The sequence below is a fragment of the Myxocyprinus asiaticus genome, chromosome 39 (genome assembly GCF_019703515.2).
Source record: "Myxocyprinus asiaticus isolate MX2 ecotype Aquarium Trade chromosome 39, UBuf_Myxa_2, whole genome shotgun sequence".
NCBI lineage: Eukaryota > Metazoa > Chordata > Actinopteri > Cypriniformes > Catostomidae > Myxocyprinus > Myxocyprinus asiaticus.
The window spans coordinates 4,647,275-4,668,702 of record NC_059382.1 but is presented as its reverse complement, the minus strand read 5'-3'; the positions used below and the strand labels follow the sequence as shown (position 1 = coordinate 4,668,702).

At 38.2% G+C, this 21,428-nt stretch overlaps 1 protein-coding gene across 3 annotated transcripts in view; it reads right to left on the bottom strand.

The window, feature by feature from the left end:
* Positions 1 to 521: 521 nt before the first annotated feature.
* LOC127429882 (ephrin type-A receptor 4-like) overlaps positions 522 to 21,428 on the bottom strand; it is a 55,581-nt gene continuing 34,674 nt past the window's right edge. Inside the window, exons 8-17 of one of the 3 annotated variants that reach the window (XM_051679210.1) lie at positions 20,937 to 21,051; positions 18,343 to 18,395; positions 18,136 to 18,249; positions 17,858 to 18,043; positions 8,427 to 8,488; positions 4,482 to 4,691; positions 4,114 to 4,263; positions 3,718 to 3,911; positions 2,229 to 2,390; positions 522 to 2,137 (exon numbers count right to left, since the gene is read on the bottom strand). In XM_051679210.1, the coding sequence (XP_051535170.1) occupies positions 2,026 to 2,137; positions 2,229 to 2,390; positions 3,718 to 3,911; positions 4,114 to 4,263; positions 4,482 to 4,691; positions 8,427 to 8,488; positions 17,858 to 18,043; positions 18,136 to 18,249; positions 18,343 to 18,395; positions 20,937 to 21,051 (1,358 nt within the window). In that variant the 3' untranslated portion in view covers positions 522 to 2,025. Of the gene's footprint in view, positions 2,138 to 2,228; positions 2,391 to 3,717; positions 3,912 to 4,113; positions 4,264 to 4,481; positions 4,692 to 8,426; positions 8,489 to 10,943; positions 11,040 to 15,201; positions 15,614 to 17,857; positions 18,044 to 18,135; positions 18,250 to 18,342; positions 18,396 to 20,936; positions 21,052 to 21,428 lie in introns of those variants that run through there. The other 2 variants (XR_007895368.1, XR_007895369.1) reach the window with 2 other exon arrangements.

The following is a 21,428-nucleotide window of genomic DNA, read 5'->3' as shown; positions in this document are numbered from 1 at the left end:
GATCAGATCCATCAGTGTCAATCTGACCATTCATATTCACACTGTTGTACACTATCTACAGTTTGTGGAATATGAAAAAATTAACTGCATCACACACGTAACATACAAAGTGATTCTTTGTAAGCAACTCACTTATTCCACCTTGATTGACAGCACTCACTTTTTATTCACCATTATAATAATTCTTAACTATCTTACTAACTTACTTTTCAACTGTTGAAGGCATGTTCTCTACTTTTTCTCGAGCTGTGGGTTCCGCGCGAGGAAATGTCTTATTTTGTAATTAATAGTCACTCAATACTTTGAACTTGTACACGTAATGCATTCTGGGGACTCCTCTCTCTTTCTGGTATTTTATATAAACCCCAGAAAAACAAATATATCGAACGAGAATGACAAACTGAGTACAGTTCGCCACATGACCAGCACCTGAAAGCGCATCCCTCTGCCGAGCGCGTAATGATATTGTGGTGGATTGATACCGTTTTGCAAACTGCATGAAAGAGTAGACTATTTGCGTATTTGCAATTTCAGTTATTTAAAGAGCATAACTGCACATTTATTAAAACATGGCACAACCCAACATTTATGGACCCATAGTTTAAGAAATGCTGGTTTAAGATAACTCTAGAAAGAAACACTAACAGAAATGTATGGTTAGGACAATACATGGTACAGCACGTGAATGTTGGATAATGGATATGCATTTTTATTCTGGATAAATCTATGGTTTCTTAAGTAATGCACAGAATGTCAAATACAAAAATTTTAAATTTTATTTTATGAACTAGATACAAAAGATCATAAATAAAGGTCATAAGTTAGGTGCACCTAAAAGAATAAATGCTGAAATTATGAAATTAAAAGACTCCTTAAGCTGTTCTGAAATGTGCTGCTGTCTTACAATGTGCTATTATCAAAATGAATACTATGCTCAATTAAATACATTGTCAACATTTTTTTTTTTTTTTTTTTTTTTTTTTCAGATGTAAAGGAATAAAGTATCAAAACTCAAAAGCTGTACAAAGCAATGACTGCTGGTATTATGTACATCATAAAGAAAAACAATTAAAATATGCGTACACAGAATTCAAGATTATGTACAGGGTACTGAAAAAAGATGTAAAAAAAAAATAGATTTGTAACTATGAAAATCTTGCTATGATTAACTTATTTCAGCAGTTGTCTTATGTTTTATGAAATGGCTGACCCATAGTGAACAAATAAACACAAAAGTGACAGCCATTTATATTGATGGAAGACAAATGGAAATCAATTAAATGGAAAGGAGGGAAACAAACAGGATAGGAACAAGGAAGGAAGGAAGGAAGGAAAAGAAAGAAAGAAAGAAAGAAGGAAAGAAAGAAAGAGAAAAAACCACCAGATTAAGTCATTTATTTTGCTACTTTAATCATTAAAAAATTGGATACACCGAACAGGAGTAACTTAAGACTTAAATCTTATCTGGTTTCATCTCCTCTTTCCTAAGATTTTCTGACAAATAATCAAAACAATATTTCCACTCAGCAATGCCTCTGCTCCATCTGGCCTTCATAAAACAAACATGCATAGTCCAAAAGGTCTGCTAGCTTTGTTTGAAAAGGCTCAAACTCTCCTGAGGCTAAAGATTCATTTGAATGTAATGTTCAGATCGGATCCAGAGGGAACAATTCCTTCCTGTCGATGACGAGTGCCCCATCCTGAAAAGAACCTGAGGAGATAAACGCCGATGTCTGTTTGCACTGAAAAACAGTTTACGCATACACAAGGCAGACAATTCCCAAAGTCTTTCTGCTGTCAAAAATATACAGTCCAAAGAGTCCAGAGAGATCGAAGTCATTTTAATTAATGGCAAAAGGCCAGTTAAAAAAATCCCAATGACAAAGAGTTTGAGAAAAAGTGCAGTTTTACTCATTCATTCTCTGATCTTCATACCATCCTTCATTAAAGTGCAAGAGTGATGTGAAATCTTCTGTCCCACTTGTAACTCATGGTAAACAACATGATGCATTGTTTTTTCCTAGATCAGACAGGAACCTTTTTGTCTTGTCTTTGCACTCCAGACAATAAATCGTGGACACTGTTCAGGATCTTTCTCTGATGTACACTGCATGAGATTCCCATTTTAGCCAAATCTCTGAAAAAAAGTAGCATGTAGATTAAGGATCAGATAAAGATAAAGGTTCATTGTGATGTGTTACTGAGTGATAATGTCTGTGAATACTTACTCTTGCCCCATGTGTAAAACGTTATCTAAATTACAGTGTCCTGCTGTGACGAATTTGTCTGTGTATTGCTCTAGTCCAATAATTTTCAGCCATTCATCTACAGAACCCAACGATGGGGCAGAGCCTTCAGAGGGGGCGTGGTGAAGTATGGAGGGGTGGGGCCTGTGGGTGACAACATCAAATAATATACTTTACACCAGCTTAAGAGAAAATTAATTTGCATCGGAATTTTCTTGACTGTAAATGTGGAGCTTTCTGTGTGCTCGTACATACAGTGGACCCAAAAAGTCACACTTAACAATATACGAATGTCATTGCATTAGACAACAAAATATCAAGCAAATTATGTTAGAGCTTTTCTCAGAACTTTTCTTAGCCATTTTTGACTCAAGACTTATAATCAACTGGTGTCGCAGTGATTTTTAGTGGATGTATGAAGTCAGTTCCCATCAAGTTCACACATCTGAGCAAAGTTACCACAGGTGGAGTTAATAGCATTAAAGGAATAGTTCAAATAAAAATTTACATTTACTCATGTCATTCCAAGCTTGTATGACTTTCTTTTGTTGAACACAAAAGGAGATGTTTTTATCAGTTTTTTTTTTTTATTGCAGTTCATCTTCTTAATAAAATGGTAGTGGATAGTGCCTCATTTTAAAGCATAAAAAAGGACCCAAAGGTATCATAATAGTAGTAGTAGTCTTTTAAAGGCATACTATATGGTTTGTTGAAAATAAACTGGAATTTAAGTAATTTTCCAGCAAAAAATCTTGACACAAAATCCACTCATGAACGTGCATTCATGAGCTCTATGAGAGAAGCTTGTTCAAAGAGGAAAAACATTTTTTTTTAGCACTGAACTCTACTAGGTCCACTGTCATTTGACAACAAAGTGTCCAAACACTTTTTGTCTTCATTCTGAAGAATATAAAACCTACTGTAACAAACCTCTTTTGTAAAATGTGTTGTTTGAAATGTGTGCTTGTGCTGTTTTTCTTGCCACTTGGTTTAATACTGTATTTATTATCTAATGAATTGACATTAATATATCTTTAAGTGCGACTTGATTGTCTATATGTAACCGGTCCTGCTCAACCCACTCCGAGTGGGATTTGAACCGGCATCAGCCGGCACGGGAGGCAAGTGTGCTAACGAGGAGGCTAAAGGCTACACCCTCTAACGTCAGTCGCTAGTGCACCTCTTAAGGCCAGGGGAGTGAGGTTTACACATACCGCACAGCTATCATGTACAATACCAGCTGGCTACCGTTACATCTATGTGCAGATATTGCTATCCTTATAGAGACCGCATTTTTAAAAAAATAGTAAAATTTGGTAATAAATATTCATAAAAGAACAAAAAAATGCCTTAATGTGCATATTTCAGGGTTAGTCAACAGCAATTATTGTAAAAGTAGCTTTTATCAAGAACAAAACAAGAGAAAGCTGTATGATCTCTGTAGTGTGCACTATAAGTGTGCATGTGCAACCTGCAAGTGTCTCCCGCTGTCCTCTTGAGTGATGCAGGATTGCGTATGAGTTTGTCCAGCATGTTGACTATCTGGCTAAATTTAGGTCTGTCTGCACGCTCCCTCATCCAGCACTCCAGCATGAGCTGATGTAAAGCCAGTGGGCACTCCATGGGCGGCGGCAATCGGTACCCTTCCTCTATTGCCTTTATTACCTAGGAAACAGAGAGGAAACAAGTGGCTGATCTTGCTAAACTATTGCATTCAATTAGTTTGTTTAAGTTGGCACTGTACACAATAATAGGCTAAAATAAAGTATTATTATTTTGCTTGCATTGTTCAAAACCATACTATGGGAAAAACAGAGCTGAATCTAATTAATTATAGGAATCAGATTTATAGCATGGTGCCACTTACATCCTGGTTGCTCATGTCCCAATATGGTCTTTCACCATATGACATCACTTCCCACATGGCGATGCCATAACTCCACACATCACTTGCTGAGGTGAACTTTCTGTATGCGATGGCTTCTGGAGCCGTCCAGCGAATGGGAATCTTCCCTCCCTGTGATTGACAGGTTCATGTTAGTGCCAATACTTACACTTAACAACAGGAATGATGTACAGTCGTATTAATTATTTCCATTTCGTGTCAGGTTCCTTATTACCATTTCAATATTTTTGAGTTTTATAAAAATAAATATTGTAAGTAGGCACTGAGTCACACAGCTGCATAAATAAAAAATAATATTCGTATATGAATAAATGTAAAATCACTCTTACCCTGGTAGTGTACGCTCCATCTGGTTCATCTTCAAGCACTCTGGACATCCCAAAGTCTGAGACTTTGCACACCAGGTTGCTGTTTACTAGAATGTTCCGAGCTGCCAGGTCCCGATGAACATAACTCATGTCCGATAGGTATTTCATACCAGACGCAATACCTCTCAGGATGCCCACCAGCTGAATTACAGTAAAACGTCCATCATTCTTCTGAAAGAAGAAGGACACATCAACTCTGAATAGTGACATCTTGCCAAAAATCAAACACCAAGTTATGTAATAAATCGGAATTGTTTTTGTAAGTCATTTAAAAAGCACAAGGAAAAAACTTAGTTTCAGTTTCACTTAAGCCTTGTTTATACTTTCAGCTCTCGACTGCATGAGGCATTTATACTTGATGCGTACCGCACTTTTCTCCAAACGATAGACAGCAGTGGAGAGAACATATAATCTAATCCAGCAGGAAACAGCAGCAAAGAAGTATTTTGCTGAACTTAACATTTACCTAGCCACGTATTATAATAATAGTTTTATTTCACACAGTATGAATAAACAAGAGGTGTTCAGTTATATATTAATGAAACCAAACTTTAGTATATTGTTTAGACCAGAGGTTTTCAACTCTGTTCCTGGGGACCCACAACACTGCACATTTTGTAAGTCTCCCTTAGCTGACAAACCCAGTTTAGGTCATGGAGCCTCTGCTAATGAGCTGATGATTTGAATCAGGTGTGTTAAATAAGGGCGACATCCAAAATATGCAGTGCAGTGTGTCCCCAGTAACAGAGCCGAAGACCTCTGGTTTAGACCTTTGTATTCAGTGTACAAAAGGTTGTGGATAAATAGGCTTACTTGTCTTTCTGAACAAGAACAACTGAAGAGCTGCACTAGGTAATTTCACAGTGAAAAAATTGTTTTGATAACATTATTTGCAGTAGTTTTACTCTGCTTCAAAACCACAGGCACATCTGCCCTGCCCCTTTCCTAGAATTCGTCCAATGGGATTGAAGCACTGCACGCCAACCTAGCGAAAAGTTGCAAAAATTGTCATGTGCACGACGTCAAAATAACGTAACGTTGCGCATGAACCCTCATGAACAAGCGACTTCGTCGAGTATAAACCAGGCTTAAATGTGTTCTACTCAGGCACCATGCAAAAATTGTCAGCATTTTAGTAATTAAAAGCATTTTTTTGTCACAGTGAAAGTAAAATGCTGCAAGATGCTCCAATATCACAGCCAATCAGAACAGATTTGGTGTCTAATAGAGCGCAGCATTGCCTGTTCACTTTTCAGCCGTCTTGGTTCTGCAAGTGTTGTTACCATTCATTTTTCCCATAGAGATTTCATAAAATCCTTCATAGAAGAGTTGTAAGCAATTAACCAAACCAACCAGCTCTGAGGTCAGTAACAACATGACAAACTTTAATTTGAAGCAAAAAAGTATTTTTTGAATAGTCTTTCATGACCCTGAAATAGGGCTGTACAACAATGATTAAACTAATAATCATGGTTATTTTGTTTAAAACTGTAATCGCAATTTGTCTGTCATTTGAGAATTTTTTCTATAATACAGAGCTTCACAATTTGGACAGAAAAACTCACTGTTGCCACTGCTTAGATATCTATTCTAAAAAAAATAATAAAAAAAAAAATACATTAAACATCAGCTCTCATGTTGCACAAGGTGTTAAAACTACAAACTAGTAAATAATTGCCCATGCTTTCCTGCCAATAAAGAGTTACTCTTCAGAGTTACTCTGTAGGGTGTTCACACTTGAGTCCTCTTTAAAATATCAATTTTTATATTATTATTATTATTGCAATATACAATAGTAATATATTTCTGTAATAATTTAGCACACAGCATTGCTATATGATCTCAAGCCTTTATTTTGGCAGAAAACTGAAGAAAGTGTGTGTGTGGATGTTTCTGTGTTTAGTTTGGTTGGAGGAGCACAAAGCTGTTGTCAACTTAAACACGGTGAAATACTCTCATCTCCTCCTCGCTTCACACAACTCCGGTGCCATGGGGTTACTTTAGATATGTTTTGACACTTGTAATGGCCAAACATATTTGGAATTACGTAAACGTGCAACTGAAGTAAATCTGGACCAATATGAAGTATTTAAAATAAATGTAACGTTGTTAGCGCACGTTAGCGTTGTGCACGAACCGAACCCAACTCAGAGCACAGCTGTTCTGTATATAAAACACAACCAAAGAACGAGATGGAATTCATGTGTATCGAGCACAGAACTGCTCTGAGACCGCCGGAGCACCGTATCATCAGCAGATGTGTGTTCAGAGATGCAAATATACTCATAAACATTTGTGGCTACGTATTTCAGAGCATGCTCGAAAGTGATTCGAAAGTGGAGAACTTCTGAAGAAAGTGTGATAGGTCAGGTGAGGTGAAAATACTGTAGACTTCAAAAGAGCTTGTAAGTTGGTCTGTCATCCGTAGACACAGTAAAATAGAGGTTACAACTACTATTACTACTACAGTCTATAATGAAAATGAACAACAATTTGCAACTTTACCTGGCTGTAATTTCTGCTTGTTTGCTCACTAATACCATAGACAGTTAAGCTTAATTAACCATAAGAGGCAGAAACCGTAATCACAGTTAAAATACGATTAATTGTGCAGATTAAATGAAGCATTGTGAATGTTGTAATTAAATGAAAAACGATGGAATAAAATATAAAACTGTTGATTCAAAGTTGTTGATCTTAAGTAAAGAAACAATATATTTTAAGTGTATTGCAAAATATTGGGATATATTTAATATATCAGTAGTGTGAGAGTAGAATATAAAATACAATAAAAAATCATTTCCAAATAATAATAATAAAAACAATGTAAACAATGACGCGCTTCCTGACTTCTCCACGTGATGCGTGACCTTACCAATGAGCTTATGTCATCCCTCTCATGAGCGCACGTCACAGAGATGTACAGAAGCGAACATTTGTAGTTAAAAAGTATATAAGTATTGTTTTGTTTCTAAAAATAATCAATCGTTTGGGTTCAGAAGAACTATATTTGTCGACTGGAGTCGTGTGGATTATTTTGATGCACCCTAAATATGCATTTTGGACTGTCAAAAAATGGTACATTCACTTGCATTGTTTAAAGGAGGAGGCCTGAAATGAAATCCTAAAAGTCTTAAATTCTGTTTTGATGAAGAAAGAAACTCAGATACATCTTGGATGGCCTAAGGGTGAGTAAATATTTGGGTGAACTATTCCTTTAAGTCCTTTTTTACTCTAAAGCTCCACTTTAACTTTCACTTTCAAATGTGAAAGTAAAACTAAACAGGCACCACATATGACTTTCAGATTTAAAAATGAAATTGGAGATTTAGAGCAAAAAAAGGACTTACATTTTGATCTGGTTCTCACCACATCTATTATATCACTTCTGAAGATATGGATGTTACCACTGGAGTCTTATGGATTACTTCTATGTTTCCTTTATGGGATTTTTGGAGCTACAAAGGTCTGATCACCATTTGCTTGCATTTTATGGACCTACAGATCTGAGATATTCTTCTACAAATCTTCATTTGTGTTCTGCTGCAGAAAAAAAGTCATACACATCTGGGATGGCATGAGAGTGAGTAAATGATGAGAGAATTTTCATTTTTGGGTGAACTATTCCTTTAAAATTCCATTCACCTATTGACCAAACGAATGGGATTTTTACTTCCAAAACCAAACTGTTGCACTCTACTTATAGCTATGTGGAGCAAGGACACATTTTTAGACCAATTGGATTTCACTGTAAAATATACAATAAAATAGGCTTGTTTGAGCAATTTGCATGAGGAGGATGCTTGATATCATGCCACACCTGGTCAAGTTTGAAATGTATTACACAGAGACTAATACACATATTTAAACATTTAGACAGACACACACAAACAAACACAAACTTACTCTAAGAAACATGTCCAGTGAGCCATTCTCCATGTACTCTGTGATAATCATAACAGGTTTACCTGCAATCAGAGAGAAAAAAACAATTGAACATAATAAGTTATGGTAAATTCCACTGCTCTATAAGAAAAATACAAAAATGCATTAACAAGCACTAAAACTTTGCTACTTGATCAAGTATCGGAATGCTAAAGATGCGCTGAGCGTATGAAACACTGTTATTTGAAACTCAAAGTTACCCAACCAGATGAAAACAACAGACACAGACCATGAATATCTGTTATTCAAAATGAATCAACACACTCACAGTCACAGGCTGACTGATTGACAGTCAGCCAATGGTCCTGTCATATAGAGGAAGTGTAGTAACTAGAGCTCTATGAGACACATTGTCGGCCATCTTTGTTGGTCTGGCCTTTCGGATGACCTTGGGCGAGTTTGACTGACAGCTCCTCCAGAGGGCCTGAGGAGCAGGTGACCTCTGACCCCTCCCCCTCACTATCAGTGGTTCCCAGCCCTGCCCCTTTCCGCCCAACCTATTAGAATGCAAATTAAATGTTCACTGACTGAGTCTAGTTTTGTGCATATGTGCACATAGTCATGTATGTATAAATTTGACAAAGAACTTTGGACAACAAGGGTTATCATCTGTAATCTTTACCAAAACTTACAAAAAAATTCTATTAAATATTACAAAATACACCAATGAAAAATAAAGAGGAAAATTTGTGTAAAATGCATAAATTGGGTATAGTTAGTTGTGAAATATCATGAAGAATGCTGTTGAATTGTTGATGAGAAACACTTAAGAGGCCCAGGTATCCCACACCACCTTATTTACATATTTAGATTCAATTCATACTCATTTACATTATGTAAATGAAGCATTCAACTCCATTAGCTCTGCTGTAACACAATGCAAGAGAATTAAGAAGGCTTTATAGTTTCATGGACACATTTATGAGCTAAAATTAAATTAAACAAAGACAGTGTTGTTCATTTTCTGAGTGCTGGCTGACAGCCACCTGTTAGAAACATCCAGTTCTCTCACCATTTTAATTTATTGAGGAATTATAAATCAACAATGTTTATGATGCTTCACAAAACACGGTGACGTTTCTATCAGCTGAGTGTAATACAAAATACATAACATACTGTATGTAAAATATATTGGGGTTTCATTCGTTAACATTAATTAATGCATTAACTATCATGAACAAACAATGAACAATATAATTTTTACAGCATTTATTAATATTTGTTAACATTAGTTTACAAAAATACAATTGCTCATTGTTAGTTCATGTTAGTTCATAGTGCTTTAACTAATGATAACTAATACAACTTTTGATTTTAAATATGTATTAGTAAATGTTGAAATTAACATTCACTAAGATATAATAAATGCTGTAAAAGTACTGTTCATTGTTAGTCCATGTTAACTAATATACAGTAGTTAACTAATGTTAACAAATGGAACCTTATTGTAAAGTATTACCCATATTTTATATCTTACTTTATACTGTATATTAAGATAAAAAAAAAAAGAAAAAAAAAAGAAGTGATTTTAAATAAATGTGAAATGCTGTTCACAACCCCTTTTTCATCCTGTAATGTGACACATTTCTGAGTGAAACAGAATCTTCAATGAGACAAACTGTAGGATGGGACTTGATTTTATCCATTGGAAATTGATTGGTTCAATTATCCAATAATCTGTGTGGCCTTAGTGACATCAGGAAAAAAATAAAGAAGCGCAAGTTATTATACTTTGATTAAAAATTAAAGAAACAAACAATTTTTTTTCCTTGGAATAATTCAGCAATAAATAATACACAATAAGGAATGTGCAATAAGAATGTAAATACAGTAGAGTTCATTTTGAATTCATGTTGAGTGACTTAAAAAAATATATTATTTATTTTAGACTTGATAAAATACAAGAAATGCTTTTATCACGTTTAAAAAGAATGAGGTATTAGTGATTTTAAATATCGTAAAAATATTTATTTATTCATGAATGCACTCTCTTAGGGATAAACTAGCACCAGTATACTGCTAAAAAATGAAAAATAAGTAAACAGAAAAACAAAAAGGAAAGCAAAATACGCATAGCGCTCAGTTACACATTGAGTCTCACTTTCTTTCTCTCTCTCTCTCTCTCTCTCTCTCTCTCACACACACACACAAGCACACACACACACACAAGTGGTGTTATGTGGCTGTAGGTTAGAGATATAAGGTGACACTCTAACCCCCAAAACACATTTAGGACTGACTATGTGATTAATGACTCTGCGCCTGCTGTGCTTTTTAGCTCACATTAGCCCACCACAGCAGCCCACTCCATCTGGAGACCACAAGAGAGAGAGAGTGTGTGTGTGTGTATCAGAGAGCAACTTTGGAGTCTTTGTCAAGGCACATTTAGCAAGCAAACACACAAATATGCACTGAACATCCACACATAAACACACACTGCTATTTGCATATCAAAAGGAAAAATAAATGCTGTATCACCAGCCTGTTTCTTTAAGCTTCGTTCCATTTAAAGTTGGATGTTGGATATTCCTATTTGTCCTACTACAGTATGTTGCATTCTGTTGTCTGAAGCTCCTAAGACAACATACAAAGAAACAAATTGGCAATGCTATCATTTGTTTAGCAGATGTTCAATTATAAACAGAGAGGATCATTACGATATTTTAAGTCGTCAAGTTTATTTGTATAGCGCTTTTCACAACAGGCATTGTTTCAAAGCAGCTTTACATGAAATTATGCTATAACAGAAAATGAATGAATATAATGTCAATATTAGTTATTATGTTTAGAAATATTAGTGGTTAAAATTAGTAAACTAAGTACGTTTTGTGGGTCAATGATTAAACAATATGATTTTATATGAACTGTAAGTTTTAGTGTTAAAGTCCTTAATGTCATCCCGAATTAACTGAGGAAATACACATAGATGCATTGTCCTTTGATTTTGGCTGATGAAGGCTTTTTTTATTGGTTAATTCATTTTCTATGTAGTTTAAGAGAGTGTTGTCCCTCCTTTGACCAAGTTGATATAGGTATCATTCAGTGAGGAGCATCGCAGTCCGACTGGAAACTTATTGCAGGTAATTTTGGTGAACTCCACCCTGAGCCCATGCTTCAGACAGTGCCTCATGAAGAATCCCATGTCTTTGAGTTTGCATCAGTTCATCCTCTGTGAAGTCTGTCTTAGCAGACTGAACTCAGCGACACATTGGGAATTGGATTTCAGGCAGAACCGGAGCAGGCTCTGGTAACCTCAGGATATAATCCCAGGGTTTAGAAATAGAATAAAATTAACGTAGATGCCATTATATTTAAAGAAGGATTAAAGAATAAGAGAAGTGTTTTCGGTTGAATTGAGGGATAAATTAGGTGTATACCTGGCTGAATAGATAAGACTTTAGTTTTACTGATAGAGTATGTCTGAGTTCCAAACACTGCTAGAAAGAATATTCCATTGTTTAGGAGCCAATTATGAAAATGATCTCCCTCCTTTTGTGGATTTTGATATTCTATTTTGTGATCATAATGAACACGATGTATTATAGCGTGACAGAAGGTCACTTAAGTACTTTGGAGCTTGACCATTCAAAGCTTTGTAAGTAATTAACAGAATTTTAAAATTAATACTAATAGCCAATGTAATGCTGATAAAATGGGGTTGATATGATCATATTTTTTGATCATAAGTTTATTTATTAAACCTGCAGGACATCCATCTGGTAATGCATTACAATAATCTAGTCTTGAGGTCATGAACGCATGAATTAATTTTTTTCGACATCAGAAACAGATAGCATGAGTCTTTACTTGGCAATATTTCTGAGGTGGAAGAATGCAGTTCTACAAATATTGGAAATGTGTATTTCAAAGGTTATAGTGCTATCAAATATAACACCTACATTTTTTGCTGTAGAAGTTGACATTACAGTACATCCATCAAGAGTCAGATTATATTTTAGCGTCTTATTTTTTGAGGTTTTTGTTCCAATAATTCGTACTTCTGTTTTATCAGAATAAAGTAGAAGGACATTTCTAGCCATCCACTCTTTGATATCATTTATAAACTGTTAATTTGGAAAATTGTGAAATTTCGTCAGGTTTTGAAGAAATATAAAGTTGTGTATCGTCGGCATAACACTGAAAACTAATTCCATAGTTCCTGATAATGTCTCCCAGGGGGAGCATACTTAGGGAGAAAAGCAGAGGACATAAAACTGATCCCTGTCGCACTCCATACTTGAATTTGATCTGACAGTTCCTCGTTTACACAGACAAAGTGTTAGCGGTCAGAGAGATAGGATCTAAACCAAGCTAATGCCTGTCCACAAATGCCAACATAATTCTCAAGCTTATCCAAAAGAATGCCTTGATCTACGAAGGCAGCACTAAGATCTTAAAGCACTAGAAGAGAAATGTAGCCACGATCAGATGATAAGAGCAAGTAATTTGTAACTCTGATAAGTGCAGTCTCTATACTATGACAGGGCCTAAATTCTGACTGAAATTCTTCATATATACCATTTATCTGTAAAAGCTGGGAGGACATTACCTTTTCTAGTATTTTCTACATAAATGGGAGATTCAAGATTGGTCTATAATTAGCCAATTCTCCTGGATCAAGCTGTGGTTTCTTGATAAGCGGTTTGATAATTGCCAGTTTAAAGTTTCTTAGGACATGCCCTAAGGATAATGAGGAGTTAATAATATTAAGAAGAGGTTCTAAGATTACAGGAAACACCTCTTTTAGGAGTTTTGCCGGTATTTGGTCTAACATGTATGTTGTTGTTTTTGATGTTTTGATCATTTTTGTTAGCTCTTCCTGACCTATAACAGTGAAGGATTGAAGTTGCTCGTAGGAAATTATTTTAGTCTTCTGGGGTGCTGTGGCAGGCTGATGCGTAATTCCAATTTTCTTTCTGATTATTTCGATTTTATCAGTAAAGAATTTCATGAAGTCATTATTTCTATGCTGCGATGGAATATCTGGTTCAATAAAAGTTTCATTCCCAACCAATTCAGCCACAGTACTGAATAAACACCTAGGATTGTTGTGGTTATTTTCAATGAGTTTGCTCAAATATGCAGACCTGGCAGTTTTTAGAGCCTGTCTGTAGTTAGAGACACTATCCTTACATGCACCGTGAAATACCTCTAATTTTGTATTCTTCCACTTAGACTCCGTTTTCCGAGCTGCTCTCTTGAGAGCATGAGTGTGATCATTGTACCACAGTGCGGTATTTTTCTTTTTAAACTTTCTTTAATCGAAGGGGGGTGACACTATCTAGAGTGCTAGAGAAGACTGTATCCATATTTTCTGTGACAACACCAAGTTCTTCTGAACTTTTTGGCATAATGAGTATTTGAGACAAGTCTGAAAGATTATTAGTGAAGCTATCTTTAGTAGTTGCAAGAATAGTTCTACCTGAATGATAACGTTGCGTAGATTGAGTTACCTTTGCTAAGCGCAGCATACAAGAGAAAAGGTAATGATATGAGATATCATCGCTTTGCTGCAGAAATTCTATATTATCAACATCAATTCCATATGACAAAATTAGATCTAGCATATGATTTTGGAGATGGGTTGGACCTGTCACATTTTGTCTAACCCCAACATAGTTGAGAATATCAATAAATACTAATCCCAGTGTATCATTTTCGTTATCTATATGGATGTTGAAATCACTGATGATTAAAGCTCTATCCACGGCAACCACTAGTTCTAATAGAAAATCAGCAAATTCTCGAAGGAATTCCGAATATGGCCCTGGTGGTCTATATACTGTTGCAAGAACAAAAGACAACAAAGATTTTTTATTTATATCTGACAATGTCACATTAAGCATTATCAGTTCAAAAGATTTAACTTTCAGCCAGACCTTTGAGTAACACTGAAAATATCACTGTAATTTGTAGCAACACCTCCTCCTCAACCTTTCAGATGAGGCTCATGTTTATAACAGTAATCTGAGGGAGTAGACTCATTTAAACTAATATATTCATCTGTTTTAATCCAGGTTTCAGTCAAACAGAGCGAATCCAAATTATGATCTGTAATAATTTCATTTACAATTAGTGATTTGGATGAAAGTGATCTAATGTTTAGTAGTCCTTGCTTTATATGATGTTTATCTTCAGTTTTTTGTTATTTTCAAGTTTGACATCAATCAGATTTTTTCTAAATTAAAGGGTTTTGTGTTTGGTAGTTCGGGGAACAGACGCAGTCTTTATATGATATACAGGTGATTCATTCTCTATGTTTTGTAGTTTATGTGACCTGTGTGATGTCTCAAGGCAGCTAGCAGATGTTCGGATTACCCAGTTTGTCTGCTTCCTGACCTGGGCCCCAGTTAGTCAAATACTATCATTATTAAGTCTATGAGCCATATTACTAGAGAGGAGAGCGGCACCTTCCCTGGAGGAATGGGGTCCATCTCTCTTTAGCAGGTCAGGTCTTCCCCAAAAACTCCTCCAACTGTCTATGAATCCTATGCTATTCTCCAGACAACACTCAGACATCCAGTCATTCACCCACATCCGAAACAGTATCTACCGGCTTCTCTTTCTCACTGACCTCCACCTGCATTCGGATGCGTGTGTCTAACTCATTAACCTTCTCCGTCAGCCTGACTAATTCCTTACATTTATCACATGTATATCCCTCACTGCTGCTGGAAGAAGCTATAGTAAACATGTGGCATGCAATGCATGAATATGAGCAGATGCCATGACTTACCACAATTGTTTGTTGTTGTGGTGGTGGTGTTTTTTTGATCAGCGGGGGTTTAAGATCAATGTTAATCCCTCACGTAATTGTTGTTGTTGAGGTGGTTCCTGATCACCAGTGGTTTGAGATTGATGCAATGATCCATGCAAAAAATGCGTGCGGTAAAGCATGCATTTTAATAGCGATAAAAGTGGAAAGGCGGCTGTGCCCGGTAAAATGCACATAGTTGTATCGTGTTAAAAAGTTTTAAAGCAGAAAAAACAATGCAAATGAAAAAATTGGAAGAGATTAAAGATTAAACACTGAAAACAGAAAGACAAGCAATGCTAAGCAGGCTAGCAGCAGGGTAAAAACACGAGCTCTCGCAGCAACAGGAACAGGAAACAGGAAACAGGAAACAGCGTCACCACAGCGTCACCAACTAGGAGATATGTAAAGCTATCCGTTAAAATTCCCATTCATTTCAATGACAATTACTCAGTCCTAGACTGATTTCTTTTAGTCAATCACCTAAACTGTGTCATGTGACAAAAAAAAAAAGGAAAGGAAATTACGTCACGACAATGCTGAATGGCTGATGGCACCACAAATCAGGGAAAAATATTAAGTGTTTTTCATGCTTTTCAATTTTTACTGAAAAAAATCATGCACAACCAAGTGTTTGCATAAAAGCCTTTTATTTTCATGTAATGCAAGAACTTTGTTTATGCATTTTACTTGCTTAAAAGTTAAATTTTCTATCGTTTACACTGCATAGTATATCCTGTGACGTCATACACCTGTATCTTGGAGTAGTTAGGGTTAAAAATTACCACCCACGTTTCCAAGTTAGAAGTCCAAATTCAAGTGGCATTCTATTACACTCTTCTGAATAGGAAGATTCAGATGTGAATGGATTGCAGCTGGTGCTGGGTATTGCCAACTACCTCATGGTACAATACGTATCGTGAAACATATGTCACGATTTAATATATATTGCAATACATCATGATTGCATAATTGGTCACGATATCATTATTGAAACTGCACCAAATGCATGAGACAGGCTGTGTCCGCGAGAGAAAGACTGAACCATGCAGGTTCAGTTTGAATAGCTGTCAATTCTCATTAGCAGCTCTGATCACACTTATTTAGATGACCTGCTTCTTAATTTTTGAAATACTGGACATGATATAAATACACAAATATATTAACCTGTTGATGTGCATGCTACTACAATATTACTATAGTAAAACCATGGTTACTATATGGCTACTACAGTATTACTGCATAAAACCATGGTTAATTCTATAAAAACCATGATTTCTGCTAAAGAAATCCATGGTGACAACAGTCCTTGTTATTACAGTCATGGTTACTACAATATTACTATAGTAAAACCATGGTTAATTTTCATTAGGGTCCTTAACTAAAAAAACTAACTTTCTCTAATTACTAACTCAATATTTTAACTAAATACCTGCATTATTATGCTACATGCATCGACATAAAGTGCATTTCAAACTCAATTCAACGTATTCAGAATCTGTACATCACTATAGAAGAAATAAACTTGATATTAAAATGAATACGAGAATGGATGTCGGAACACGACTCGAGTATTTTAATCATACACAGAAATCCCACATCATCATCAACGGAGTAAGGGCAACATAACTTTGGATATGAACACTCCAAGCACTTTAGCTGTTGTTTCATGTCTGTCCGAACTAGCACCGAGAGCCTGCTTAAAGACGGAAGGGAGTGTGTCTGTGTGTGTGTCGTTTTGGGCTCACCTGCGGCTCTGTGCGTACCGCACGCTATATATTCCCAGGTGATGTCAGTGTAAATAAATAATCAAACATCGATGTATACGGCACTCACATCGAGCAATGTCTGCAAACAATGCCTGTTTTGTAAACTTTTTTTTACAAAGTGAAACACAGGTGGAGTGTGTCCATCTACAGAGCCATACAGTTGCATTGCATCCTAGGAGATCAGCAATTACAGAAACACTCAAACCAGCCCATCTGGCACCAACAATCATGCCACGGTCCAAATCACTGAGATCACATTTTTTCCCCATTCTGATGGTTGATGTGAACATTAACTGAAGCTCTTGACCTGTATCTGATGATTTTATGCACTGCACTGCTGCCACACGATTGGCTGATTAGATAATCACTTGGATGATTGTTGGTGCCAGATGGGCTGGTTTGAGTATTTCTGTGACTGCTGATCTCCTAGGATATTCACACAACAGTTCGAACTGACAAAGTCTAAGGTAACTCAGATAACCGCTCTGTACAGCTGTGGTGAGAAGAATAGCATCTCAGAATGCTATTCTGACACGCAGGTTGGTGCTGTTTTGGTGGCACGAGGGGAGCCTACACAATATTAGGCAGGTGGTTTTAATGTTGTGGCTGATCTGTGTGTGTGTGTGTGTGTGTGTGTGTGTGTGTGTATATATATATATACAAGGATTTAAAGTATCAATACAATATTGTTGGAAAAAGTTTCACAATATATCGATATATGATTGTATCGGCAAAGCCCTCGCAGCATTCGTACATTTGATATTTAAGACGAGTCAAACCACTTACAGTACATCCAGAATTACATATTTTGCAGAAGACAAATAATAAAAAAAATGTATTAACAGACTTTGTCGTCAACTCTGACTTACATTTGGTAGCCACACCTTCTAGATGAATTATATTGGGATGGTCAAACTGGCCAATGACACTGGCCTCGCTCAGGAAGTCCAGCCTCTGCTGTTCAGTAAACCCCGCCTTCAATGTCTTGATGGCCACACAGATCTCTCGCTTTCCAGGAAGCTTCAGACGACCACTGCACACCTCTCCAAACTCACCTATACACACAGATAGTGACTTTTACACATATATTTTTACACACTAAATGACAAGTAATGTGTAATCGCATTTACAAGGGGTGTTAACGCACCAATGCCGATGACTTTCTCGATCTTGATACAGGAGGTATTTATCTCTTTAGCGAACTCCCTGATGGCCTGGTTTGGGTCTTCGTAGGTGTAGGGGTCCACATATATCCTCACACCTAACAGCACATTAACAGAAGTTTTCACAAGAGAAATCGTTCACCTGTTTGTTGCAGCAGAGGAACAGAGAGGTCATTGAGGTGTTTGCTTACTTTGCTGCAGATGTTTCTCCTCTGCCTGTTTAGTTTTGCTGTATTTGCTCCTCCTGAGATTAAAATAATTTAAGATTTTTCAGTATTTTTTCTTTCATTTGTCTATAAACTGCAGAGCAAAAAAAAAATTTCATGAACAACAATTTTGTCTTGATTTCTAGTAAAAATATATAAACATAAAAACACATTCATGTACTTGATGTAACGCTGCTAGTAGTGACAGGCAGACAAAGATGATGAAGTGTGAAGAACCCAAGTGCAGTTTTATTTACAAATCCTAAACATGAATCCAAACAAATGTGAAAGTACAAAACAAAGAAACATAAACATGGACTTGATCTGACTTGACTTGAACAACATTACACCAAAACAATACTTGACCAAAGACAATGGCAAACATGAGGGCTTAAATAATGAACATGCATGCCAATGACAACCAATCAACAGACAGAACTGTAAACAAGATAAGACTAATAAACTTTAACCAATGAAAAGACAAGACTGCTAACAAGAACTCAAACAATGAACCAATGAAAACAAGACACATGAACAGGGGAAACACATGACATGAACACATGACTATAAAACAGGACTATCAAAATAAACTATCAAAATAAAAGACATGAACTCATAAACTTAAATGTGAAAGAAAAACAGATTTATACGTGACATATCCCCCCCACTAGGGGCGGCTCCTGACGCCCCAGAACAAAATAAGTTCCATCAGGGAGCTGGGTGGGGAGGGGAATCTTGGAAAACACAGGGGACCAGATGGGGCTGGAGACCATGGTGGGACTGGTGGAGGACCTGGAGACCGGCGTGGCTCAGGAAACCAGGGAGGAGCCGGTGGCGGGTCTGGCAAGGCAGGACATGGAACCTGGCCTGGTGAGGCAGGACGTGGAGGCAGAGGCCCAGGGGGTGCAGAGGTGGCGGCAGTGGTGACTTGGCGTGGCAGGGCGGCTGTGGCGACTTGACATGGCAGGGTGGCTGTGGCGACATGGCAAGGCGGGGCTGCTTGACTAGCCATGGCAGGCATATCGGCTTGGCATGGCAGGTGGAGCCATGGAAAGTGGAGCAGTGAGAGGCTCGAGGGGCGGAGCCACGGAAGGTGGAGCCATGAGAGGCTCGAGGGGCGAAACTGGAGAACTTGGAGCCCGGAGAGTAGCCGAAAGCTTGAAGGGTCAGGGTCGAGCCGGAGCCTCGGAGGACCAAGGCAGCGCCGGAGGCTCGGAGAACCAAGGCAGAGCTGGGGGATCGGAAGACTGAGGTGGAGCCGGTGGGGCTGAGGACCAAGGTGGAGCCATAGGGATGGAGGTCCCCGGTGGAGCCAATGGATCGGAGAGCCAAGGCATAGCTGGAGGATCGGAGAGCCAAGGCGGAGCCAGGTGACCGACAGGCCAAGGAGGAGCTGGAGGGATGAGGAACCCCGGTGAAGTAGATAGGCTGGAGGACCACGGTGGAGCCGAGGGAATGTAAAGCTGAGGTGATGTCAAGGGATCAGAGGACCAAGGTGGAGTCCAGGGCTCGGAGGGTCTGGGTGGAGTCGGAGGGTCAGAAGTTCCCCTTGTCGGAGATGTCACAGGGGGTGATGGTCGAGCCGGTGACTTGGGGGGCACTGGCTGGTCAGGAGGAGGAGGAGGAAGAGTACTCAGGGTGGGCACAAGGGCAGGAACCAACTCCAGGTCTAATAGCTCAGTGAGAGCTGGCTCTGGGACGGACGTGGCTTGCAATGCTGTCTCGTTGGCCGTGGCAGGCGTGGGCATTGGCTCGTGGAGCAGAGGCGAGCCTGTGACATAGAATGGAGCAGACTGAAGCTTGGCTGTGACATGGCATGGAATAGACTCAGACGTGGCTGTGACAGCATGGAGCAGACTGAGGCTTGGCTGTGACATGGCATGGAGCAGACTCAGGCATGGCTGTGACATGGTATGGAGCAGACGCAGGTGTGGCTGTAACATGGCATGGACCAGACTGAGGTGTGGCTGTGACATGGCATGGAGCAGACTGAGGTGTGGCTGTGACATGGCATGAAGCAGACTCGGGATCTGGGGCAGAAGGTGGCGCAAGGTCTGCGTGACGTGGCACTCTGGCTCGGTGACCATGACGTGGGACCCTGGCTCAGCGACCATGATGTGGGACCCTGGCTCGGCGACAATTACATGGGACCCTGGCTCGGCGACCATTACGTGGGACCCTGGCTCGGCGACCATGATGTGGGACCCTGGCTCGGTGACCATGATGTGGGACCCTGGCTCGGCGACAATGACCTGGGACCCTCGCTCGGCGACCATGACGTGGGACCCTGGCTCGGCGGCCATGACGTGGGACCCTGGCTCGGCGGCCATGACGTGGGACCCTCCACATATTCCTCCATGGAACAGCTTCCCTGGCGTAACCGCATGAGGCAAACTGCTGGGTTCATGTCGAAGTCTGCTTCAATTCAGAACTCTCCCTTTGATATCTTATGCAATTTTGCTTCTCAAGTAAATGTATCATGTTTTAAGGGTGTTTATAATTTTTTACTGGAAAATAAGACAAAAATACTGGCTTACATTGTTTGTTAGATTGTGTGCAATGTGGACATTTTGTCTTACTTTTTGGTGATGATGAAGGCACTGACGAGGATGAGGAGGAGAACAACAACACAACCAGCCACCAACAGCAACAACACAGCAGAGCTCATCACACCTCCAATAATCGGAGCTGCAACTAAGAGATAGAGTGCAAAACACTGCATTACAGTATGACAAAATCAAACCTTTAATACATCAATTTCACTTTGCAAAAAATAATAATTTTTCTTATGAGTTTTAAAAAGGTTTTAGTGATTTGTTTGCAACGGAAAATATCCAAAATGTCCCGCTCTACATTTCTTTCTAATTGAATATCTTTTTTAAGTAACAAATATGTCTAATATATTTTAGTTCTAGTTCGATCCCAATTTAAAGAAATATTCCAGGTTCAAAACAAGTTAAGCTCAATCAACAGTATTTGAAGCATAACGTTGATCACCAGAGAAAATATATTCAACTCATCCCTTGTTTATTTAAAAATGGTGGTTACACTGAGGAACTTGCAATGGAAGT